General features: G+C 36.3%; 2 protein-coding genes across 2 annotated transcripts in view; one reads left to right on the top strand and one right to left on the bottom strand.

Annotated features, from left to right (window-relative positions):
* Positions 1–9,984, top strand: part of mfhas1 (multifunctional ROCO family signaling regulator 1) — a 38,508-nt gene extending 28,524 nt beyond the window's left edge. The window contains exons 2-3 of the mRNA XM_016277622.1: positions 8,973–9,335; positions 9,420–9,984. Coding sequence (XP_016133108.1) covers positions 8,973–9,103 — 131 coding nt within the window. The 3' untranslated portion in view covers positions 9,104–9,335; positions 9,420–9,984. The remainder of the gene's footprint in view (positions 1–8,972; positions 9,336–9,419) is intronic.
* Positions 9,985–14,152: 4,168 nt separating this feature from the next.
* Positions 14,153–25,788, bottom strand: fyb1b (FYN binding protein 1 b). Its single transcript, XM_016277624.1, has 19 exons — positions 25,711–25,788; positions 23,690–24,629; positions 22,623–22,746; positions 22,467–22,510; positions 20,738–20,751; positions 20,613–20,659; positions 20,377–20,479; positions 20,106–20,265; positions 19,843–19,969; positions 16,582–16,601; positions 16,373–16,442; positions 16,112–16,207; positions 15,678–15,718; positions 15,527–15,587; positions 15,275–15,374; positions 15,017–15,170; positions 14,905–14,938; positions 14,788–14,816; positions 14,153–14,646 (listed from the first exon to the last, which is right to left on the bottom strand). The coding sequence occupies exons 1-19, from the start codon at positions 25,756–25,758 to the stop codon at positions 14,624–14,626; spliced, it is 2,235 nt and encodes a 744-aa protein (XP_016133110.1). The 5' UTR covers positions 25,759–25,788; the 3' UTR covers positions 14,153–14,623.
* Between the last annotated feature and the right edge of the window lie 1,751 nt (positions 25,789–27,539).

Below are 27,539 nucleotides of genomic sequence, written 5' to 3'. Positions count from 1 at the left end.
GCAGTGTTTCACCTGTTATTGTTAATGTAAGAGCAGAGGTGAGTGTTTGTATTGATAGCATACAGTAGAGGACATTTTGGTAGGGACAAAGAGATGCCTTTCAAGGAAAGGGTTACTTCCCAATATACATACAAATTTAAACAAATTGCTATATATTTCATTAGTTGTTGTTACACTTCTTTCTCAAGCAGTGAAAGTAGAATTAGTCCATTCACTCTGCACATTGTCATTCTGCACCCTGGCTCTCATTAATAAGTAATAATTGTGGTCTGAAGCGAGTCAGCTAACCTGACCTTGACATGACGGCAACATTGCCACCCCGGATGTTTGGAGTTTAAGGCTACGTTTACATGACAACGATGTAGTCAAAAACAGAAACGTTTTTTCCCTTGCGTTTTAAAAAAGTTTCACGTATACACGACAATGTTTTCAAAACAATTTGCGTTTACACATATCCGCAAAAACAGCCAAAAACGCTGTATTACGTATGCCAGGCCAGTAGTTGGCGCTGTCAGCTTGTTAGTAAACAGTACCTGTAGGGAAGTGATGATGATATGTTGTATATGATGCATCTCTGCTGTTGGTTGTAATATTGGTGAAGTAAATCCACATTTTGCTGAAGAAGCATTAGCAAACTCTTGAGCAGCAACAACAGTACCATGTACTCTTCGCGCTTGCCTTTAAAATCGACACGTACAGCGCATGTCTACATACCTAACACGTGCTACGCACACCCATTACGTCACCGTTTTTCAAAGATTTCCATTTGGGGTGTTTACACGGAAACGACAACGGTGCCGTTTTCAAAAACTTCCACTTTGAAACCTGTTTTCAAAAATATGCTGATCCACTGACCACTGATCTACCTGACCTGTTTTTATTACTTACTAACTCTTTCTATCAAGAAGAGGAACTTCTGATAATTTAGAGATGTTTTACACATATCATGTGTTGTTAACATGCACAACAGAGATAAGATACGCTTTACTTCCACAATTGAATGTATTTTGTAGTCAAACAGGCTGTTGTATGAGCAAAGTGGATGGTGTTTATTTAATAGATTGATTAGATTGTGAAAATTGGGTGTTACATCAAAAATGGAAATTATTTAGCTGATTTGTAAGGAGACAGAGTTAGAAATAAAGGTACAAAAGCTGTCACTGGGGCGGTACCTTTTCAAGAGGTACATGTTTGTACCTAAAGGGTACAAACCCTTAAAGGTACATATTACCGTATTGGCCCGAATATAAGACGACCCTGATTATAAGACGACCCCCCTTTTTCCAGATGTACCTTTTGGAAAAGGGCTTTTTAAAAAACAAATCTTGTTTTTTCTCAGTAAACCACATTTTGTCTTCAAATATTTTCATATTGCATATTTTTCCTATTTTAATTTTTGTTTTGAAAGTATGGTAAAAATGGGTAAAATGTACCAACAATCAAAATTTTTTAGGTTATCCATCTAATAGTAGCCTACCAAAATCTTATTAACAGTAGAAGTTAAATCTTACTGTAGTCTTCAAATCTGGGTACTGTCTTACATTTTAAAATCACAAAGAGAGTTTGGTCCCATCAGGCTAACGTGACAGTCACGACTCATGCAGCTGTAAGGTTTTCTTTTTCTTTTGTTTTTACTCGCGATCTTTACAACACGCATTACATTACGTATTTCATGGCACACTCGTTTTATGCGTATTTGGCGCCACCTATTGTTGTGGGTGTATTACTGACATGTCAAAGTCTAGACCCTGAATATAAGACGACCGCGTTTTTTCAGATGTATTTCCAAGAAAAAAACATTGTCTTATATTCGGGTCAATACGGTAGTACTTAGTGTACATATTAGAACCTAATAGGCGCAAAAGTATACCTTTTGAAAAGGTTCTGCCCAAGTGACAGCTTTTGTACCATTATTTCTGAGAGTGTACGACGGGAAACTATATTTCCTATCATTCTCTGTAGCAGCACAAGACTGATAAAGCAGTTAACATACATAATGTCTAGGGATGCACCGAATGTTCGGCAGCTGAAATTATTTGGCCGAAAATTGCAAAAAAAGCTCTTTCGATGTTTGGCCGAATAAGCAAAAAAAACGAATAAATTGTACCGAACAATGATATGACGCGATCAAATAGCAACCAGCACAGAGTGAGAGGCGTGCACTCTTTATAATGCAGCACACAAGTCAGCAGTGTGGAAGCTTTTAAACTGTCAGAGAAAGACGCAAAAATCATTACAAGCACCGACAGTGAGAGACTGTTTAGGACTGCATCGCATGTCTTCAATGAGAAGAGGAAGGGATGATTGTTGCTGGTTACTATATGATGATTGAAATCACGAAATGGCGTTAAACAATTAGTAAATAAACTGCAGAACGTTATGTTTTCTAATACACGTGCGCATTGCATGTATTCTGCTTGTTAACCAGGGTTCAAAGCGCGAGGAAAATCTGCACTGATACAGTCGTCAGTTGCTCAGTCACATTTTTATGAATTTTTACAAGTCATGTGACAATGCAATACGTATTCTTTTGTCAACAAAAATAAGCACTGAGGTCTTCCTGCGCATTTCCGCCAAAATAAAAGTTGAGAAAAAGCAAGAACTCTTATCAACATTAATAAATGTTAGTATTGTAATTTTACTGTTGTTCTGTAAAATAAAATAAAAAGTAAGACAATAAGAATGATAACAATCATGACAACAGCTCTGTTTAATACATTTATTATAACATTCACACAGTGTTCAAATTAGGATCTGAAATTTTTTTTAAATTTTTAAAAAGAAGTCTCTTCTCAGCAAGGCTGCTTTTAATTGTGCAGTAAAAAAAAAAAAAAAATACATGCCTGATTCAAGAAGGGGGTCTGATGGCCAAAAATTATTATTTTACTAACTTATTAATTTTAAGTTAAATTGTGCTTTGTTGGTATAGTGTCTGCTAGAATGTTAAAATGTTCAGTGTTATATACTTTTAATTTGTTTTGTAATTGATTTTTTTCTTTGAAAAGCAAGACAAAACAGTAAAAAGCACATTTTGGCTTTTTAATTTATGCAATGGTGAAAAAAAAATTGGCAAAATACATGAGGAAAAAAACTTTAAAAACGTATTCGGCCTTCGGCCCAGTGTTTAATTTTATTTGGCTTCGGCCAAGAATTTTCATTTCGGTGCATCCCTAGTAATGTCGTAAATCTAGCAAAGTTTTTTTTTTATGTTTTCATTTTTTAAACATTTAATGTCCCTTTATAACATTACTATACTTTGGGTTTTATCACCTTGGCAATAAATACAAAGTTCTGTCATGAAACTCTAGATGGCGCAGGCCAATAGGTTGTAACTTCTTTCTCAATTTAATATAATCATTTTATTATTCACATGTCACAGCTGATTGGTTTCTTTTCATGTCAGCAGTCATTGAGCTGCTCAACATTCAAATACTCGGGAAGTGCTTGCTGTCGCAGTTGCAGCGCATTTCAGAAACCCTCCTCCTTCCCCAGCTCCACCTGTATAGATTTGCTATAGGGTAATTTCATGTATGTTATATGTGCAGCAGGAGTATTTCCTACATGTTCACAGCAGTATGTCTGTGGATGTATTGGCAGTAGCAAGTCTCAGTACTAGCAGATCTATTCTGCCAAGACCAAACACATAAACATTGTCTTACCATGCTAAACTCTCAGAGTTGTCATGAAAGAAATAACAGAAAACTGTAGACTTTAAGGAAGAATTAAGAAGTATATTGTGTCTCATATACTCACAATAATAAAAATAATGTCTGCAGAAGTCTTTGTTCCAACCCAGTCTCATAAAAATGCGTACATTTCTGCAACACCGTTTTTACGTACCTTACTGCACTTTTCGCCGCAGTTTCAAAGAGAAATGTCCACTGAGTGGCGCTAAAACACGGGTTCAATACGTCAACCACGTTTTTATTACGTTGATATAGGTACGTATTGCTGTGTTTTTATTGCGTTTCTTCAGGTACGTATTGCGGCGGTTCAGAATTCAAATATCCGGGTACTGTCGCTAAAAGTTAATGCTCTATCGTGTTGGAAATATGCCTTACACCAAACCCAACCTTAAACCTACCCGATAGTGTTAACAAACGCAAAACTGATATAAAAACAAATTTTTTGATGCAACCGTGCCATTTTAACTTTCTTATATGCAGATTTTAACTGTTTTGTTGAACCGTAGTTACACGGGATTCGAACCGGTGCTCCTCACCTCTTAAGTACGTCTTCGTACTCCGTGAGCTACCGATCAAACCTATTGTCTATGAAAACCCATTAATATGAAGCTGGATATGTGCGCTGCTAACGTTCAAAAGCATCAGTTTTCAAATTTCCCAGCATATTAAAAATGTTTTGAAGTCACAACATAATACTCTTCAAGTAATTGTGCGAAAATTACGCTTGATTAATCGAAGCTCTGTAAATCATACTCTGTGTGAAAATAATTTAAAAGGTGTCGGAGTTTTACTGCCTCTGGTGTTCATTTTTTTGGAAACTGCAGTGATATGTACTTATTGTTACGTATTTCGCATCTTGCAAAAATGTGCCCCCAGGTAAGTATTTGCCATGAGACTGGGTTGCATTGTTCACTGCACAGGCCTTTATAGCTCATCATGGTTCATGGCTCTTGTGTTTTATCCATAAGCCTGCTGGCAATTCTTGCTTACTAGGTCTTGTTGTATAGTGGTATTGACTTGAAGCTTTTGCTGGGAGTGCAGTTTACCTTTTAAGGACCTGATAATGCACCTCAGAGAGCAAGAACAAAAAAAAAACTATTGTGATGCACAAATGGAGAGTCTGGCAGAGGTACAAACAGGCCCGAGTGCAGAAAGGCACCTAGAAATGTTATTGAGGCCAAAAGTCAAGAAAGATGGAAGATTCTTACGTTTTGATGCCAAAAATGACTGCGTTCCAACACATATTAGCAGAACTAAAAGCCAGACTAGAGGAGGAGCAAATAACAAAGAATGAATCGGCAGAACCTTTATTCTGTATGATTCCCATAAAGGAACTGCTGACTAATTTCCTAACCTCTGTCTACAGAAAATACATTACAAATCAGAAACAAGACCTTTCATAATCACTGTGTGTTAACTGTTTGCTAATCTCACACAACTCTGGTTACTAGCTTATTGGCCTTGCTTTGGCCTTCACCTTTCAGCTGAGTGACTAAGTTCAGTCTAGTGGAATTCCTCCTTTATTTAGAATGAAGGAGAGCAGGAAATCAATAGAGCTAATGGCGTAAGTGCTGTACGAGTCGGGCCACTGTACCGAGGGTATATAATGTGATGCCATTATGTAAATAGTTACAAGCATTAAAATACACAATTACAGGTTTTCACAGGAAATGTTCATATTTTTCTAATTGCACATCCTTTCTCAGAAAGTTTCATCGTTGAGCTTCATAGCCTTAATTTAATTCCCTTCTGGTGGGGAAACCTTTCGCTGAGATGCCTTCAAGAAAAAAAATGTGTTTAAGCAGGCCAGCCTGTGGTTGTCTGTTGTTAAAACCAGATCAAACCTGATGTTATTAGGATAGGTCTGGGCAATATTAGTGGCTGATGCATTATTACATCATTAATACGGATCAGATTATTTATAGTTTATTTATAGTCTGTGGGGGTGATACTTCATGCAAGCTAAGGTAACAAATAAATGAATCTACAGTTTTTGTATTTGAAAAAGTATTTGGACTTTTAAATCTACATTTAGTCTGTGGGGGTGATACTTCATGCAAGCTAAGGTAACAAATAAAGGAATCTACAGTTTTTGTATTTGAAAAAGTATTTGGACTTTTAAATCTACATTTAAAAAAAAAAAAGTAGGCTTGTTGTTAAAATGTAAAATATCGTATTAAGCAGCATTTAGAAAGATTTTGAGGTGAATTAGAGGGGAAACAGACTTCATACTTCCACTAAAAAAAGTATTAAAAAAAATGTGTAAGATTTGATTCATCATGTCTTAAAATAATACATTTATTTAAAGGGATAGTTCATCCAAAAATGAAAATTTGATGTTTATCTGCTTACCCCCAGGGCATCCAAGATGTAGGTGACTTTGTCAGAAACCGAACAGTATTTATATAATTTTTTGCCTCTAATACACCACTATGTCTTTGGGCGCACGCACGGCATCCGGTGCGTGAGGTGTGTACGCGCTCTGGCGTAGTTTACGTTAATGGGTGTATTGATATCCAGCCGAAGAGCAATCAACTATAACTTCAGGCGAGCAGGCTCAGAAGTTAGGAATATGTGGAAAGTCACCACTCCCAAATGAGTTTGCGTGAGAGAAAGTAATCTTTTAGTTTTAAGTCGGTTTGAACAATCCGGATAAGCGCAAGTAAGTACCATTTTGATTAGCCGCCGCACCTACAATGACTGTGCACCGTGTAAACAATGAGTGACGTATACGTGCGAGCGATCACTTCCGGCGCTTGCGTAAACTACGCCAGAGCGCATACACACCTCACGCACAGGATGCCGTGCGCTCGCCCAAAGACAGTTGGACATAGTGGTGTATTATATATTATAAATTATATAAATACTGTTCGGTTTCTAGCACAAACTGATCATTTCGTGTGTTAGGATATCAGTGTGTCGTCACGAGCCGCAGGGTTTAATTTGGATTTGTCTGTGCATGTTTTTTTTACTCTCATAGATTTTGTTACCATTGCCATGCATTATACGACTGATAGATTGCTACGGTTAAAGTTAAAAATCACCATATGTATTCTACTGAAGAAACAAAGTCACCTACATCTTGGATGCCCTGGGGGTAAGCAGATAAACATAAAATTTTCATTTTTGGGTGAACTATCCCTTTAAGTGTTGCTTTAAGTTGTCATGTAATCAAAATTGCAGTGTTTGTCAATGCACATCTTTGTTTTTTAATTCATGTGCCCTCATAGTCTTTAATCAAAAACATTAACGCAAACAACAAAGATTCAAAGATCCAATAATTTCTCAATGGGCAAAATCAAGTCCTGTCATACATTTTTTTCCCCCGAGAAGCTGCTGCAGTCATATATACGGCAAAATAGTGCAGAAAAGATTATTACAATTTATGTTTCATGCCTACTTTGAGTGTCTGAATGCTTTTTGGCGCAAATGTATTCAATTCCCTTTAAAACATTTGGTCACAAGTAACATCCTATATACACTGCATAGAAAATGTTTTTAATATTAGAGATTACTATTTTGCTGTGACATAACAATATGTTCAGAATAGTTCAAGTTTTTTTTTCTTCATCTTGGTTTCTTGTTTTAAAAGAAAATGAGATCTGATGAAATCAAGAAGATTTTGGCTTTTTGTTTCAAAGTGAATTCAAAATCACATGGAAGCAGATGTGCAGATGACTGCAGTCTATAATCTCTGGGATTGACACATGATGTAATTCTTTGTCTTCCTGCCGTTTGTCTGATCCCCTTTAAGTACTCAGAACGTGCCCATTTGCTTACTGACTTGCTGAGTAGCACACTGGAATCCTTCATTACAGGTCTCTATTTATAGACATGGACGGCCCTCCTATCAATTCAGGCTGCTTAGGCTGGACTTAACGTGCTTGTTTTTGTACCATAGACGTTAAGAGACTTTATCACCATCAGGTTTTGCGTCCTGAAGCCGAGCTGTCATAATCTACTTCATAAAGGCGTACAGATGCTCTTCTACAGTATTTCGGGAACTGGTTCTTCAGAGGATCAGTGAGTTTTAAATGATAAATAGAATAAGCTTTAATAGCTTTAGCCCTTATTGTAAGCCCATTGTGTAAGGTGATTTATTGGGGACAGCAAGACTTCTTTCACATCAGGTAAAAGCTTGTTAAACATCGCCACCTTGTGGTAGATTTTGAAGGCGCTCCTATAGAACATTTGAGACAATTTGGATATAAATGGAATAATACTTTATATAAGGATGGATATAGTAATAAACCATAAAGATTTGTGTCAGTAATTCAGAATCTAGTCACCATTGGCAAAAGGATAGCTTTGTGTGAGACCATATGCAAAAATCGGACAAGCCAAACGGCTTGAATGAGAGAAAGAACTACAATCCCATGGGGCATTGTGAATGACATAATCAAACAAGAGCTCTTGTTGGTGGAGATTTGTAATGGTAATAGTAATGTAGGTTTTCATTAGGAATGCCATAATTAAAAAAAAAGGTAAAATAATGTTGGCTGGTGGGTGGCTTCCAAATTTGTGGAAGCCACCCACCAGCCAACATTATTTCACTCCTATCATATCTTATTTTTAATGAGTCAGTCAAAAAGATTCATGAAATGACTAAAAGATGGATACAAATTGTATCATTTGTACTTACAATATGCAAAGGAGTGGAAAAATGTTCAAACTCTCCATTGAATGTCAAAGAACTTTAATAAGTATTAATAAATACGCTTTTCCTACAAAATCTGTCATTTTCTGTCACTCCTTGGATGTAGTAAAACATCAGGGTCATGTTTGTTTTTTATTCTGTCCCTGGCCATAATTCTAACCTTGAAATCAAGATTAGGCACAAAATAATGTCTTCAGAATCAATCATACATGTGCAGTCTGACTGAAAATGTAACAAATAGTTGCAATCTGGCTCAGAGGAAGATATGAATCATGTCTTTTGTGGTAGTTTTTCTGGTGATTATGGAATAATACAAGACTTCGTCACCTGGTTGTCGAAAGCAAAATTCCACGAAATGCATATCATAATTTGAGAGAAAGTGTGAGATGCTAGAAAAATAAAAACAAGCACCCCAAAATTAGTAAGAAACGAGTGTTGGATTTCATTCAGCAAATATAATGCAGGGCGGTGTTATTTATCAAGTGATTCTGTAATTTTTAATTTAAAAAAATTATTTTGGTGCACCAATTATTTTAAATTCTGGAGCCATGTAAAATCTTCTGTGAAATGTTACATTGTGTAAATCAGTGTGACTTAAAAACTATTTTATCTTTTTGTTGGCATTATAGGTGAGCTGTTAAGCCAGCCCCGACCTGAGGGACTTACTGAGATCATCTGCCCCAAGAATGGCTCGGAGCGGGTCAACGTGGCACTAGTTTACCCTCCAACCCCGACTGTGATCAGCCCCAGTCATAAATAACATTGACTTCACCTGCACTGAATGGCCTCCACGAACCGCTGCACCTCTTTTCCCTATATCTTATATGACACAAATATATGTGTGTGTTTGTGTGCGCCCTGCTTTCTTGATGCCTCTGTCCTTCATCCCACATCTGAGGGGGTTGATGGACCACCGGATACCTGACAAGTGTAAAGAAGGTTCATAATGGAAGCTTGCCATTGGAGGCCGTCATATCAGGACACACTTACAGGTATAATATTTTGAAGCTACATGAAATTTGATGGATCTGTTATGTGAGATCTCCAGCTTCTGTTTTGTTCTCCTCTTTTTTTAGGTGTTCAGCTCCGACTGCCAACACACGATGAACTGAAAGTATTAGAAACTGTTGCACTGACATCCTGTTTTTGTCTATGTACACCTAAAGCTTTTTCAGTCACCCTGAGCCTTCCACAACGATTTAAGCCTTTCAGTTCAACGTGAGATCAGACATTTCTCTTCAAGTTCTTGGACGTTCCCGTTTGTTGCATCTCTTGGACTGAAATCTTGTGCTGCTGGGTGCCTAGTGGTTAAGCTGACAGAGAATGAAAGCTAAAGGACACTGTTTCCTCTCAGACATAAGACAGACTTTGATTAGCGAGGTTAGATGTTAGACTGATGCTTTAAATGATGTTGTATTTTAAATGCATGCCTCTAAAATGCAAAAATTATTATTAAATGACATACATGGATAAATGCACTAGCCCAGACCTCTTGAGAGGTTTAGTCTTATCAAACATAAAAGGACAGAATTGTTGGGCATAAATCTATTTATTGGTTTTCTGCTCACAGACAGACACATTGTGTTAGTATTGGATAGAGATATGCAGACATTTCAAATAATTTTTTTGCAGCCAAAGATATAATTTTTTTATCTATCTATCTATCTATCTATCTATCGATCGTCAATTATTTTAAATTCTGGAGCCATGTAAAATCTTCTGTGAAATGTTACATTGTGTAAATCAGTGTGACTTAAAAACTATTTTATCTTTTTGTTGGCATTATAGGTGAGCTGTTAAGCCAGCCCCGACCTGAGGGACTTACTGAGATCATCTGCCCCAAGAATGGCTCGGAGCGGGTCAACGTGGCACTAGTTTACCCTCCAACCCCGACTGTGATCAGCCCCAGTCATAAATAACATTGACTTCACCTGCACTGAATGGCCTCCACGAACCGCTGCACCTCTTTTCCCTATATCTTATATGACACAAATATATGTGTGTGTTTGTGTGCGCCCTGCTTTCTTGATGCCTCTGTCCTTCATCCCACATCTGAGGGGGTTGATGGACCACCGGATACCTGACAAGTGTAAAGAAGGTTCATAATGGAAGCTTGCCATTGGAGGCCGTCATATCAGGACACACTTACAGGTATAATATTTTGAAGCTACATGAAATTTGATGGATCTGTTATGTGAGATCTCCAGCTTCTGTTTTGTTCTCCTCTTTTTTTAGGTGTTCAGCTCCGACTGCCAACACACGATGAACTGAAAGTATTAGAAACTGTTGCACTGACATCCTGTTTTTGTCTATGTACACCTAAAGCTTTTTCAGTCACCCTGAGCCTTCCACAACGATTTAAGCCTTTCAGTTCAACGTGAGATCAGACATTTCTCTTCAAGTTCTTGGACGTTCCCGTTTGTTGCATCTCTTGGACTGAAATCTTGTGCTGCTGGGTGCCTAGTGGTTAAGCTGACAGAGAATGAAAGCTAAAGGACACTGTTTCCTCTCAGACATAAGACAGACTTTGATTAGCGAGGTTAGATGTTAGACTGATGCTTTAAATGATGTTGTATTTTAAATGCATGCCTCTAAAATGCAAAAATTATTATTAAATGACATACATGGATAAATGCACTAGCCCAGACCTCTTGAGAGGTTTAGTCTTATCAAACATAAAAGGACAGAATTGTTGGGCATAAATCTATTTATTGGTTTTCTGCTCACAGACAGACACATTGTGTTAGTATTGGATAGAGATATGCAGACATTTCAAATAATTTTTTTGCAGCCAAAGATATAATTTTTTTATCTATCTATCTATCTATCTATCTATCTATCTATCTATCTATCTATCTATCTATCTATCTATCGATCGTTCTATCGTTCTATCTATCGTTCTATCATTCTATCGTCCTATTTTTTTCTTTCTTTCAGTCTATGCATAATTTTATACCTACATACACTTGTGCTTAGACAGATAATCATACTCCATAGCATGAGGGATATTATTTTAAGCACGCAAATACAAATATCAGCCATCTGGAAGATTACCACATTGTTTCTTGCACATGTTCACACTGTCCTATAAGATGCAGTTTTGGATACATATGAGCAGGAATATTGATGTACAGTCACAGATGTACAGAAATGGTACTAGTACAACAATTCAGCCAAGGATGTTTTCACTCTTGAGGTAAATTGTGTAAGCATATCTACTTAACAGTAAAGTTATTTGATAGATGTTTAATACATGCTCTTTAAAAGCAGTGTCTGAATCATATTGTACATAAAAAGTGCACATTTAGGACAAAAGATGACAACTTTTTTAATAAGAACTGATTCATACTTAGAAACTATTGTGAATTGTTTCAATGTTTCTTTTTGGAGAGGAGAGAATCTGCAATACCTGTAATGTTTTGTGAACGGTTGAAAAACTTTTGTACATAATATCTTATTTTTGTAAGCTAACAAGCTGTCACCAGTATCCCATGTTATTTACTGTGCATTGTGCATGGCTACTGTGCTCAATGTAAAATCCACAAACTGTTTTCGAAGTTATAAAGAAGTTATTCTTTCTCAGTGTAGGACTACAGAAACACCAAATATAAAGGCTGGTTTCCATTTTGTTGTACTGTTGTTTTCCTTCTTTTGTTTCTCCTGTATTTTGTTGTTATAACATCTTCAGAGCAATTAAGCAGAATTATTAATAATTTATGGTGAATGATGATGTATATCTGAGTGAAATGGCTTCTCAACTGGATTTTTGTCCAGCCCTTGTGTCATCAGAGAAGAGATGTCATTGTGAGGAGGGGTTACTATTAAAGGTTACAAGTACACTTGAATTTTACTAAATTACAAGTGCACAGATAAATCATTTATGTTATTTATTTAATAAACACTGCAATATTCCATAAAAATAGGATTTTTTCATAATGTTGCTCTGACATTTTTTTTTAAGACATAAAACCTGTGTTCTTTGGGGGGGCAGAAACATTATTTGTTATATAACTTGTTATAGTTCCTTATACAGCGACATTGTGGCTAAATCTGACAACAAAAATTATGTCATAACATTATTACACTCTCGAAGAGCAATAGCTAGAGATATTTTGAATCAACTACAAAAATTCATTCAGAAGCCCGTAACTACCATAGACATTGAGGGGGACTCAAGTTGCTCCCAATAATTAGAAATGGCCAAATATATTTATTTTGTTTTTGTACTGTGCTGCTGCACTCCCAATACCCAGCCCACTGTTTGTTGTTAGGATGACAAAAATATTTAAAAGTAAATTTTTTTATGGTGGTCTAACAACACTAGTCAACAGTGTTGGGGAAAGTTACTTTTAAAAGTAATGCATTACAATATTGCGTTACTCCATTAAAAAGTAACTAATTACGTTTATGGAAAGTAATGCGTTACTTTTTAAATCTGGACAGGGCTTGCTTGTTTGTTTTTAAAATAGATTTTTTTGGGGGCAAATATAAAAGCCTTTTCACACCAAAAGTGAAATGAATAAGCCTCAGGCTGAAGGGAAAGTACATTTACGTCCGTACAGTAGAATGCAGAAGAAGACATTTCAACACACTTCAGCAATAAACAAAGACATGCAAATGTTTGTCTAGAGTAATTTGTGCTTATTAGTACGGTTGAACTGGATCATCGAAGGTCAGAAGCAAAGACATTGGTTAATAGAATGGGAATTAAAGGATATTTGTGCTGTTTAACATTTAATTATTGCAGATTTGCGTCATAGTCTGAGTTGCATTATTTTTATTCATTTTGAGGAATACTGAATCTTTTTTTTTGTGAGTGAGATGAATTAATACATATTCATATTTATTTTAGAACTACAGTAACATCTGATTTCTCTCAACAAGGGGACAGGAGAGCTGTCAATCAATCAATTGGAAAAAAAGTAACTTGCGTTACTTATTTTAAAAAGTAACTCAGATATTCTTGTCAATTAAAAAGTAATGCGTTACTTTACTAGTTACTTGGGGAAAGTAATCTGATTACGTAACTCGCGTTACTTGTAATGCGTTACCCCCAACACTGCTAGTCAATGCCAACATGATTGAGATGGCCGATCAAATCAAAGTAGGCGGGGCTTACTGTTGACAGAAGGAGAGCGCGCCAGCGCGAAGCCGGGTTTAGCGTTGAATTAGAATGAGGTAAGTTGGAAGTAACACTATGTAAACATCAAAACAACTAATATTTGACAGCTGTTTAACGATAGAAAAGTTAAAACGACCGACAGTTATATCAAGCGATGCAAACTGCTGGACATTTTTCTCAAATATGGTCGTTTTGGTACCTTTTCCATTATTAACAAAGTGACGAGACAAGAAACATTAGGCGTTTTGCGACATATTAGACATACAGATAAGAGTTGTGTAATATGAATGTGTTCATATTTTAAAAAATCATTTGCAAATAGTTCAAAATGAACTAGAATTAGAAGTAGAATTCCATAATTGTGGAGAATACTCCACAAATGGTCCTCACTGCAGAACACAAGATCCAGGGGGCAAGGTTGGATCCAGATCCAACTCCTCCTACCTTACATATCCCTAAACCCACCCATCTCCACCCCCTAGATGTGGCTCCAACCCCGCCCCCTGGATCTTTGTGCTGCAGTGAGGGGCTACTGCACAAATCTAAAAACATTCATGCGTCCACAAATCCCTCATTAACAAATAGACACAAAAACTTTGATATATTCACCATAATACATCGCCACAGATAATTATTTTCCAGACACAAAATTTGATCAAATTTTCTGTTCGTAAATTAAGTGAGCACAGATGTAAACATTGTTCAATCAACGTAATTAGCATTCTGAATTTAAAATGGGTGCAAATGTGTACATTTATTAGCAAGTGATGAAAACGGTTCAGTCTTTTGCAGTGTAATATTTACAGAAACACAAGTAAATGATCAAATTAAGACTGGTTACAAAATACTGCCTTTCACTCAGGAACAAATATGCGTCTTAGAATTAGTTTCAGCTCGATTTATCAAACACATGATAGGAAAAAGAAAGTGAAAGTCTTTGAAAACCTATATTTTGAGGCCAATTTTGGCAAGAAGCCATTTATTTTTACTGAGGCAAGGTAAGTATGATATCATGATGGCACTAGGCTGTTTATTTCAACCGAATACTACATGTGTCTATACAATAAATATACTCAACATCAACAACCAAGAAGATAATCAGCGCCAGAAATAATAAGCTGCACCAGAAGATGAGATTATGATGATGGTGTGAGGTCTTCAGTCGTTGTCATAGATGCAGTCTGTAAAAGTGTTAAGTGATTATTTATCTGTTTTAATAATAAGGTCTGCATTCTGCCCGTTTTAAATTACATCCCATCTAGTAGGATAATTCATATTTTACATTTTCACATAATGTTTAGGTTAATCAGTTTGCTACGTACCATCTCCAATGTCATCATAGACCTCATCACTAAAAAAAAAAAAGTAAAAAATTTCATTTGCATATTCACACATTGACAAAACAATTTACAAAAAAAAAAACTTTCCGAGTCGCTTACTCTGTTTGGATGTTGCTGGCTGAGACATATCCAACTGAAAAGTAAATTTTACAATGTCATCATTACTAATGCTTGTCCTGGTGTAGGTCAAGTCTCATGTAATATCACTTACATTTGCCCTCCTTGTTCCTACAGATGAATTTGTCAGGGTCAGATTTGCTGATGACATCCACAGTCTCCCCAGCTTGTACAGTCAGGTCTTTCCCACTTCCCTTCTTACTGGTGGCAATCGTTGCTTGATGAAGCACCTGAATCTCACCATCGTACTGGTAAAGTAAATGCCAAATTGTTTGCTTATAAATTCAATCAAGAAAGCACTCTGTGTTTACAGGTCACTCAGCATAATGCCATACTGTTATTTCATACGCACCTTAAACTTTTTTCTAAATTCCTTTTCTTTTTCCTCAAACCTTTTTTGCTTTTTTGGGTCCTCATGCACTTTGGTCACCTTAGATATCATTTGAGGAAGGCTGCGATAATGAAATATCATTACCATCAAGACAGGCTGATTTAAATGTGTTAATATACTGTAGAGTAGTACATTTTAGTCTACAAGTCTTTACATTGCATCATCCTGTTTTACACCATTAATGGTAAATCACTTAAGGTAAGTCCTGTTTACCTGCTAGGTGATGGAGCGAGAGGGAATGAATCAACATCATCATATATGTCTTGGGAAGCGTCTGTGTTGTAAAGACATTTGAAGTGAAAAGAATTCAGTCGGTTTCATAGTTAATTGGAAGGCGTGGTATAGGAATAAAAATAATTTTTACCTTGATTACCTTCAGGTGTAAATTGTGGAGGGGGAGGAATGCTGAAACAGATTGTTAGAAGTATATCAATATTTGATCATTTTATGGGCAAAAGCCACTCAACTGATTTCATTTAAAATTGAATCATTTTCTGTAAGAAAAAAAAGCAAAATCAAGGGAGGTTGAAGTCTTGGGAAAAGGACACAGCAATATTAAATCATCCACATCTAGTAATCTTATAGTTAGAAACGATTAGAAAAGCATTAATAACAGGAGGCTCAGAAGAATTTCCTTGAAGGAGCTATTTGGCATTTTCACACAGATCGGATTGATTGTGAAATGAACCATTAATCAGTTTGCTTTGTTAGAACAAATGGTTGCAGTTGTAAATGCAATTGTGATTGGAAATCAAAAAGTAACATTGTCTGATTCCATCTTACTAATGTAAAAATTACTCGTTATTGTGGACTTGGCTTTTTCTCCAGTCAACCGAGCTTTTGAGCATGTCCAAGAAGTTGCGCGGTTTTAAGAGAGACCTGGGATCTCCAGTGCTATGGTTTCAGAGGAATGTAGTATGGTTGAGACAGATCCATAATACGAGTAGCCAAACAACAAATCCAGTAATACAGACACACACATACAGTATGATGCACACAGTTTGCAAACCTTATATATTATATTATATTATATTATATTATATTATTATTTATTCTTACCTGATTGGATTAAGATTTGTATCGGGTATATCATCATACAAATCATCATCTGGTGGTGGAGGTAGAACAACTATAAACAGCAGAGGGCAGACTTGTTCAAGTATCACCTCTCAAAATGAGACTGTTTCTTTTAAAGTTACTACTTAAAGTATTAAATAAACCTTACAGTCAATTAGTTTGGAAAAAGGATTAGTTGTATTAAAACTTACCCCGCTGCCCATTCATATTCCTGAAATATGAAAGAGAAATATAAATTTTCTCTAACACTTTAGTATAGGGACCAATTCTGATTACTAGTTGCTTATTAGCATGCCTATTATTAACATATTGGCTGTTTGTTAGTGCTTATAAAGCACATATTTTGCATGGCCATATTCTACATATCTAATCACATCAATACCTAAACTTAACAACTACTTTAGTAATTATTAATAAGCAGCAAATTAGTAGTTTACTCAGGCAAAAGTCGTAGTTAATGGTTTGCTAGTAGCGAGAATTGGAGCTTAAAATAAAGTGTGACCAAATTCTCATATAAATCCGAAAAGCAGTATTTGCTTCTGTGTAACTTCTAATTAAACTTTCTTGACTTTTTAGACTGGACAAGAATCTAGAAAAGTGCTTAAAGTGGCATCTAGATCAAATCTGCCTTTTCACATTATTAGTTATCAGTAAAAATCTTTGGAATTCTGCAGAATCAATTTAAATGTGTTAAAAAAAAATTTGGGACAGGTTACAGGCTCTTACAATTGTTCGTCCATAGATTCTACGTCATCGTACACCTCTTCATTTTCCAAGCTATGAGGAAGAGACAGGCCTTTATTCTTCAAGACGCTGAAGTCGATCTCGACCATTTCCGTTTTAACATAGCCAACTGGAATATAGAGAAATGACAACTTCATCTTTTCTCAGAGGATCAGTGACCAGTTCGCATCAAATATATATATATATATATATATATATTCTTTTTTTTTTTTACAGTGTGAACTCTTACATGATCCATCTTGACTCCGGCCCAACCATTTACCCTCTGGATTATCAGTGATTCGAATGATATCAATTGACTCGCCCTTCTTAATGGAAAGTTCAAGTTTCCCACCCTTACAGTCAGCTTTAGCTTTTACCTGATGAATAACCTGCAGGGGGGTTGTTATCTGAGGAAAGAACAAACCAGGTAAACAATCCTTTATAATCACCATGAACCAGTAGAGTAAACCTCAATAACTAGTTGTGTACTAAGTCCTAAATATACATATATTACTTACTTTAAACTTCTTAATTGCATCTTTCTCTTTTTTCTCCCGTTCTTTCTGATTTTTAAGTTCTTTTTCTTGCTTTTTCTGAGGTTGACTTGGCTCTACAGCAGACCTGTGGTAAAGCGGACCATTAAACATTTATTAGCACAAAACACAAGTGAACACTGCAGAACATGAAATTAACCATTTGATTATTGTATACCTCACCGACAGTGTCAGCAATAATAGAACTTAAAATGTCTTACCTACTATCATCAAGATCCTCATATATATCACCATCACTTCCACTTCCCTAAAAGAGGTGAGACATGAGACAGTGCGCCACAAATTTTCTAAAAAAGTATTTGTATGCCTTCACTATGTTTCTTACCTCGTTTTTCTGGCCTATAATTATAAAATGTGAGAAAAAAGTATTTAAAATTAGTAAGATTTGGATTACATAAACTATTGAGCTTCTATCAATTTAAAATATGGAAATTATATATATACAGTCTGTATTTATGAAAAGTTCATTTGCAAAAACAGATAACTCCATTTGTATTTATTTTCAGAAATCATGTTTTTTATTGTGCAGTCCAAGTAATATCAATCAAACTGCAGTTGGGTTGTTTTGATTAAGTAATAACTTAAACAAAAACAGGTAACTTACAAAATAAGTAAGCAGAAAAAATCAGTAGTTTATGAAAAAATCTTGGAAAAGTTGCACTTTTTTGACAAAAAATATTAAGCAGTACAACTGTTTTTAGCATTGATAAAAATAAATCGGCAAATCAGAATGTTAGAATGATTTCTGAAGGATCATGTGACACTGAAGATTGGAGTAATGTCTGCGGAAAATTCAGCTTTGCATCACAGGCATAAATTACATTTTTAGAATATTAAAATAGAAACAGTTCTTTTAAATATTTAAAGGGGTGGTTGATTGCGATTTAACTTTTTTAACGTTAGTTAGTGTGTAATGTTGCTGTTTGAGCATAAACAATGTTTGCAAAGTTACGACACTGAAAGTTCAATGCAAACTGAGTCTTTTAAAATTATGGCAGTTTAATGCCTACAAAAACGGCTCAAAGGGACTACAACGAGTGACGTCACAAACCCAGAAATGTACATAAACCCCGCCCCCGTGAACATGCAACAAAGGGGGCGAGGCCATACTGTGCTGCTTTAGAGAAGAGGAAGAGATGTTGCCATGCCATCAAAACTAGGGGAGCACGAAAAAATCTGTTCATATATGAATCGCGATTCTGTTTTCTAGTGATTCTAATGGATTCACAAGTTTCAAAATCAATGTTCTAAAGCAGCGGTTCTTAATCCTGTTCCTTGTATCCCCCTGCTCTGCACACACTCTGCTCTGCATCTCTCTCTCTCATTCAGATCATCAGCTCACCAGCTCAGCTCCAACAATGAACTGTTCCAATTATACACTTTATGTGTATAGACAGACAGATAGATATTTTTCACATAGCTATGAGAAGCATTAACCATGGACGCGCATGCAGTTGCCGTGCTGTATTAAAGCATTAATCAGGATAAAACCGTATATCAGAAGCTAACAGAAGCAGTAGCAAACAACAGCATATCTAAAAGTATGAGACAACAACAAACAAAAAACATACCATTAAGAGCCGTGTGCTTGTACAGGTTCTGTGCGATCCTCTTCACTAATATCCTCTGCATCTCATTTGGGCTCAAATTGATAAGCAATATTGACGATGCCATTATTTACAATACAACTAACACTTTAGTATAGGGACCAATTCTGATTACTAGTTGCTTATTAGCATGCCTATTATTAACATATTGGCTGTTTGTTAGTGCTTATAAAGCACATATTTTGCATGGCCATATTCTACATATCTAATCACATCAATACCTAAACTTAACAACTACTTTAGTAATTATTAATAAGCAGCAAATTAGTAGTTTACTCAGGCAAAAGTCGTAGTTAATGGTTTGCTAGTAGCGAGAATTGGAGCTTAAAATAAAGTGTGACCAAATTCTCATATAAATCCGAAAAGCAGTATTTGCTTCTGTGTAACTTCTAATTAAACTTTCTTGACTTTTTAGACTGGACAAGAATCTAGAAAAGTGCTTAAAGTGGCATCTAGATCAAATCTGCCTTTTCACATTATTAGTTATCAGTAAAAATCTTTGGAATTCTGCAGAATCAATTTAAATGTGTTAAAAAAAAATTTGGGACAGGTTACAGGCTCTTACAATTGTTCGTCCATAGATTCTACGTCATCGTACACCTCTTCATTTTCCAAGCTATGAGGAAGAGACAGGCCTTTATTCTTCAAGACGCTGAAGTCGATCTCGACCATTTCCGTTTTAACATAGCCAACTGGAATATAGAGAAATGACAACTTCATCTTTTCTCAGAGGATCAGTGACCAGTTCGCATCAAATATATATATATATATATATATATATATATATATATATATATTCTTTTTTTTTTTTACAGTGTGAACTCTTACATGATCCATCTTGACTCCGGCCCAACCATTTACCCTCTGGATTATCAGTGATTCGAATGATATCAATTGACTCGCCCTTCTTAATGGAAAGTTCAAGTTTCCCACCCTTACAGTCAGCTTTAGCTTTTACCTGATGAATAACCTGCAGGGGGGTTGTTATCTGAGGAAAGAACAAACCAGGTAAACAATCCTTTATAATCACCATGAACCAGTAGAGTAAACCTCAATAACTAGTTGTGTACTAAGTCCTAAATATACATATATTACTTACTTTAAACTTCTTAATTGCATCTTTCTCTTTTTTCTCCCGTTCTTTCTGATTTTTAAGTTCTTTTTCTTGCTTTTTCTGAGGTTGACTTGGCTCTACAGCAGACCTGTGGTAAAGCGGACCATTAAACATTTATTAGCACAAAACACAAGTGAACACTGCAGAACATGAAATTAACCATTTGATTATTGTATACCTCACCGACAGTGTCAGCAATAATAGAACTTAAAATGTCTTACCTACTATCATCAAGATCCTCATATATATCACCATCACTTCCACTTCCCTAAAAGAGGTGAGACATGAGACAGTGCGCCACAAATTTTCTAAAAAAGTATTTGTATGCCTTCACTATGTTTCTTACCTCGTTTTTCTGGCCTATAATTATAAAATGTGAGAAAAAAGTATTTAAAATTAGTAAGATTTGGATTACATAAACTATTGAGCTTCTATCAATTTAAAATATGGAAATTATATATATACAGTCTGTATTTATGAAAAGTTCATTTGCAAAAACAGATAACTCCATTTGTATTTATTTTCAGAAATCATGTTTTTTATTGTGCAGTCCAAGTAATATCAATCAAACTGCAGTTGGGTTGTTTTGATTAAGTAATAACTTAAACAAAAACAGGTAACTTACAAAATAAGTAAGCAGAAAAAATCAGTAGTTTATGAAAAAATCTTGGAAAAGTTGCACTTTTTTGACAAAAAATATTAAGCAGTACAACTGTTTTTAGCATTGATAAAAATAAATCGGCAAATCAGAATGTTAGAATGATTTCTGAAGGATCATGTGACACTGAAGATTGGAGTAATGTCTGCGGAAAATTCAGCTTTGCATCACAGGCATAAATTACATTTTTAGAATATTAAAATAGAAACAGTTCTTTTAAATATTTAAAGGGGTGGTTGATTGCGATTTAACTTTTTTAACGTTAGTTAGTGTGTAATGTTGCTGTTTGAGCATAAACAATGTTTGCAAAGTTACGACACTGAAAGTTCAATGCAAACTGAGTCTTTTAAAATTATGGCAGTTTAATGCCTACAAAAACGGCTCAAAGGGACTACAACGAGTGACGTCACAAACCCAGAAATGTACATAAACCCCGCCCCCGTGAACATGCAACAAAGGGGGCGAGGCCATACTGTGCTGCTTTAGAGAAGAGGAAGAGATGTTGCCATGCCATCAAAACTAGGGGAGCACGAAAAAATCTGTTCATATATGAATCGCGATTCTGTTTTCTAGTGATTCTAATGGATTCACAAGTTTCAAAATCAATGTTCTAAAGCAGCGGTTCTTAATCCTGTTCCTTGTATCCCCCTGCTCTGCACACACTCTGCTCTGCATCTCTCTCTCTCATTCAGATCATCAGCTCACCAGCTCAGCTCCAACAATGAACTGTTCCAATTATACACTTTATGTGTATAGACAGACAGATAGATATTTTTCACATAGCTATGAGAAGCATTAACCATGGACGCGCATGCAGTTGCCGTGCTGTATTAAAGCATTAATCAGGATAAAACCGTATATCAGAAGCTAACAGAAGCAGTAGCAAACAACAGCATATCTAAAAGTATGAGACAACAACAAACAAAAAACATACCATTAAGAGCCGTGTGCTTGTACAGGTTCTGTGCGATCCTCTTCACTAATATCCTCTGCATCTCATTTGGGCTCAAATTGATAAGCAATATTGACGATGCCATTATTTACAATACAACACCGGGTATGGGGTGAGGTGAGGGGCATAACGATTAGACGCGCACTAGGTGGTTTAGCGAATCACAGCAGACTGGGCCAGCTAACCAATCAGAGCCCATTGCCTATTTTTGAGGGAGGGGCTTCATAAAAACAGGAAATCATCAGCGCGTTTATAGGAGAAGGGACAGAGTGGTGTAGAATAAAGGTAAATTATGTGAAAAATAGGGCGTTTTTAAAAAAACTAAGCATTAACACATGTTAGACTGCACCCCATAAACACAATCAAGCCTAGAAAAAGCACAGTCAACCACCCCTTTAAATTTTCACTGTATTTTTAAATACAGTGTTGCGAGTATGGTTGTGTTAGTGAATATATAGGTCTTACCCATTCTAAAGCTATCCACATCATCATAATTTTCATCTTGAATTCTGCAGACAGATATAAGGATGTGAATTATCACCAAATTCAGATGTTAAAGAAATTGTCATAACCTGAATCATTTGGTCCCAGTGCTAAGTGAGGCATTTCTGCGGTACTCACATAGGTCCTGGATGTCGTGGGGGCAGGTTGGGACGTAAGGGTTGAGAGGGCAGGGGTGGAGGCGGCTGACTACTGGGGTGAGAGGTGGGTGGGGGAGGGGGAGTTACATTCTTTGGTCCTGGACCTGCAAGAAAATAGTTAACCTCATGACCAGTTCACCCAAAATGTCAATTCTGTCATCATTTACTCACCCTCATGTCATACCTGTATGACTTTCTTAGCCTTTCAGAACTCAAAAGAACCCTACTGACTTACAATGTATGGACAAAAACACTCTTTGAAATGTATACTTTGGTGTTCCACAGAAGAAAGAAAGTCATGCAGGTTTGAATCAACATGGCGTATGAATTTTTATTTTTGGGTGAACGGAAGTTTCACACGGTGCTAATGGCAAAACCTGGTCCTATACAGAATCTCACCATTATCACAAGTTAAAAATGAAAGCTATCTCTAAAACTATGTTCCTATTTTAAATTAGCTTCCCCGTTTTTTCACTGACTTCAGCTCTCAAGTGAAAAGAGAAACTCAAATAAGGAAGTTAGCTCAGCACATGCAGGAAATCTTGAATTTCCAATATTTTGTTATTGCTGTTCGATACCACATGCATCTGAATGTTCATTTCATGATGGTGCGCTCTGATGCTGATTAACATGCTGTGATAATATATTGTGTGTTAACTAACTAAAGATCAAAGACAAGTATGTTGCATGGTGTCAAAGTGCATAAATGATACAGTCATGTGATGTTCCTCATTTGCACTTAAATTACTGACTAAGATATGCATCTGCTCACAGTTTCTCGTCTTTATGGCTTTATGGTGCTTATTATATTGTGCAGGCTTGCTAACAGTCTCAGAGGAAAGCAGAGCAGTCACAAGCAAAACCACGGAAACCACTTTGACCCAAAGTCTACTCTACTGTGCTTGTGTATGAGCAGTGGCTGTTTTGTGTACAAAGTCTTTGTGGCTTTGATGTGACTGATGAAGTGCTTACTACTTATTGTTTTGTTACCTCAGATGCTGCCATACAGAAAGCTTGCGCATTTTGTGCTAGACAGGCAGTACTCACTCTCTGTTGTAGCCTCTGAGCCCTTCTTGAACTTCTCAAGGTTGACTTTGGGTGGTCTGTTGGGTTTGGCAGGAGCGCTGCCCAAAGCATAGGTATTGGGTAAAGGTTTCTTCTTGGGTGCCGAAGGATCATCGTTGGCTGTCTGAGTAGGATGTCCAGATGATTTTCTTGTGATGTTGGGTTTATTAGGTGCTACAGGCTTTGAGACTGACTCATTAGCACTTGGTACTTTAGCACCTTCTTTAACGCCTTCCTCTCGTTTGATGAAGCTGTTTTTAACACGGAAACTTGATGGTTTCACATGAGATACTATGGAAGGTTTTGCAGCAGACTCCACGTTGCTGCTTTCCTCAGGCTGCTGGCGTAGCAAAGCCATGGTGCTTTTCGGTTTGGGTGCTGATGGCATTTTTGGAGGAGTGGGATTAGGGCTAGTGCTGTTGTCTTCAGCTTTCGGGGCATCTTTGACCCAGGGTGGTTTTGCCATAGGGGCCATTGGCTTTGGACTTGTTACCTTTGAATCATTCGCCATGATGCTTGAAGGAGGCTTCTGTAGTGGCACCTTTGGGAATGGGACCTTTGGAGTCTCAGAGTACTGGGATGAGTCTGGTGCTTTGGGTTTAACAGGAACTTTAAAGTTGACTTTGTTGTTCTCTTGTGTGTTTTCAAACCTAGTCCCAAAAGCTTTTAACTTCGGAGGTTCGTGCATGTCTGGAGCGCTTCTAGCTGTGTTGACTGTGCTCTTAGGTTTAGGGGCATTTGAGGTAATAGTTACTCCACCGGATAAGCTACTTTCAAGAACAGGCTTCTTAGTAGCCACCGCTGGGCCTGAAGACAAGGTGGGCTGGACAGGTGGTTTTGGACGAACACCTGGAGTCCCTTCTGTAGATACACTTCCTGCTTGGAAACGAGCCATGATAGCTTTTACGTCGGACTTGTTGTCCTGCAAGTAAAGATTGAAAGTCAAAGTTTGAGGAACCAAGACAAACCTTGGTAGAGTGTATACATCCGTATTTGTGTTCTCGTCATTCTGGTTTAGCTTTTATCTGTTTGTGATTACTATTATACATCATAGGTTTTGTTACATTTAAATGTATGTATTTTATGACACTTTTATCCAAAGCGATTTACATTAAATTCAGTTACATTAATTCCATTTTTTCAGTTCACTCCCTTGGATTCAAAAAACATGAAATTGGCACCATAAAAAGTGTTGTTTTGAGAGCAAAAAATGACAAAGAAAGCAGATGAAAGTGCACCACCATGAGCACTACGAGCCAACGCTCTAACAAATATGATATTTGGTCACGCAGTTTTCATGGTTTGACCAAAACTAGTCTTCACTGCATTACCAGTGTGTCGCTCAATTGCAATTGCATAGTTCAGTTGGGAAACAATGTTTCGTAAAACTCTTTCAGAGGTTTCCTTCCTATAGGCCTCTACAATTCATAACCAGGATAGACTACAATGAAGGGTTTCGGTTAATTCGTTAATTTGGTGTGGAGCGTCAACATTTCTTAAAAGCCTTTAAAAGTAAATAAAAACATGTATCATAACATATCTTGCTCACATTGTTCATTGACAAGCATGCCTAAGATTGGTTGGCAATTTAAAGCAAATACAATATAATCTGTCCACTTTAAAAAATATTGAAAGATATATATTTTTATACAATACGAATAATACTAGGAGTAATATTAGGAAATATTACAAACTTGACATCAAAGCAGTGTAAAATACTAAATCTCAAGCTTACATACTTCCGATGTCTGTCTTATTGAATGTGTGTTCAATTTAGATTTTTTAATTTGGATTAAGTTTATGTCAGGTGCATTTCTTTTGATTTATTGAACTGTCAATTGATTCTCTACAAAGATTGATCAGATTTATGCTCATTACTTTGAATAAGCCAGCTGAGCTGTCTGTCTAATAAATCGTATAAAACATGTAAAAAAACAGAGATATTTGACAAAATAAATGTAAGTCACATTGCAAGTTAAAGATATCTATAAAATATCTTTTACCTCTGATTCTGGGTCTTCAGTACAACTTAGCATACTTGATTTCTCCATCAGAGCTGTTTGTAGTCAACTGCACTGAACATGAGAACTGTCTGTGATCACACAGGAACTGAGAGCATTTATCATACCAAATTAGCAGGAAGTCGCTACGCTCACTATATAGTACTCATATACAAAAGAATAAATAGATGAAAAGAAAATACTTTTTTTTCTAACAGTATATATATAATTTGTGATAGATGTGTAGGCCACAGTGAAATACAGGATACAGCAAATGAAATGTTATTTTATAACCATAAAATAACTTTAGTTTTAAAGCCCGTTTGTCAACTGGTCGTCATTCAAATTTCACGTAATTGGATGCAAATCTCTTTCTGGAAAAAAAAACTTAATTTATGTGTCTGCAATATGTTCCTGATGTGTAACCTAGCTATTTTTTTCCCGGATATCTCAAAGCTACATGTCTTTGTTCTCACAGAAATACAATCCTCTGGACCAGTGTGAACATGTCTAGTGATACCAAGCCATAAATGAGAGACTCTGGGTGACGTGTGTGATGCACCCTTGGTAACGAGTGTTTGAATCAGGACAGACCTCTCACCAGGAAGAGCTGATAAGCTCTGGACTAATGTGACTGGCCTGACCCAGAGGTACACACTGTGCTGTTGACTCACTGAGCAAAAAAGAGAAAATGTTAGACACAGGAACTAACATTGGTCAACCAATTACAATATCACTATGCTCTTGACACACAACAGCACTGTAGACTTTTCTCACAAGTAAATTTCAGTTGTTTTAAACCACATACATCACTTATGTATATGGATATACAGTAAAGGCAACACTTTTTTTCCAAATGTATGGCATATATATTCTATCTTTGCATTGCTGTAAAAAATATCCTGTTAAATTTTGCAGTAAAAACAGCAGCTGTGGTTGCCAGAAACTTATGTATAGACGATGCACAGGGTCATACACTAAATACAAAACACCACCATGGTAACTCACATGATATTAATTTAATGCAATAAACAAAACTGAAATAACTAAAATAAACTAAATCAATAAACTAAATAACTGATATAACAAAAAACTTCCCAGTGTACATTACTGATTGAAACAAAATAATTTAAAGAAAAATCAACTTACAATTAATCAAATTAAGGTTTTTACTGTAGCATTTTTACAGTCTTTCTCTGTAAAAAATACCAACATATTTACAGTGACTTGCATCTTGTTGATATAGAAGTTGCATCTTGTTTAAGTTTGTCAGGTTTTAAATGGTAAGACAATTGACTGTTCAAAATGAAGTCAAAAAGTATAGGTGTGGTGACATTAGACTTTGCTCCATGCACATGCATGAGAAAATGGGACAGTGGAAAGTTGATATTTTGTGAACTCTGATCGGAAAATCATATGGTAACAGTTTGATATCTTAGCTCAACACAAAGAATTCAAACTTGAAAGCTCGGGATTTGTAGTTTTGTGAGAAAATTGAGTCATCATTTATTTTATTTTTTATTATTGATTATGATGTTATTTAGTTTAGAATTTCACTATTCTTTTTATCCTGTTGCCCGTATTCACTGTTGTCACGATCTCTCTGGGAGGAACGAGGAGACGCAGGAGAATACTTCAACATAGATTTTTAATCAAACAAGCACGGGACAAATACTGGAACTCAAGAATGACATATAACAGCGGACTCAGACTCAGGGAAACACAGGGTTTAAATGCAAGGGGAAAACGAGATAATTAATCAAACACAGCTGGATACAGATTAACACAATGAGGACAGGAACAGGAAACATGACCAAAAAAAGGACAAACAG

This window comes from Sinocyclocheilus grahami, unplaced genomic scaffold (assembly GCF_001515645.1).
Source record: "Sinocyclocheilus grahami isolate Dianchi unplaced genomic scaffold, SAMN03320097.WGS_v1.1 scaffold114.1, whole genome shotgun sequence".
NCBI lineage: Eukaryota > Metazoa > Chordata > Actinopteri > Cypriniformes > Cyprinidae > Sinocyclocheilus > Sinocyclocheilus grahami.
This window is presented reverse-complemented; position numbering and strand designations above follow the sequence as displayed.

Excerpts from the sequence above, each read along its gene's own strand:
- fyb1b (XM_016277624.1), bottom strand. The coding sequence starts at position 25,758 with ATGGAGAAATCAAGTATGCTAAGTTGTACTGAAGACCCAGAATCAGAG. Across the intron at positions 22,747-23,689 it reads CTCAGAGGCTACAACAGAGA|GTCCAGGACCAAAGAATGTA; the intron begins GTGAGTACTGCC and ends ATTTTCTTGCAG. Across the intron at positions 16,602-19,842 it reads GAATCTATGGACGAACAATT|GAATATGAATGGGCAGCGGG; the intron begins GTAAGAGCCTGT and ends TTCATATTTCAG.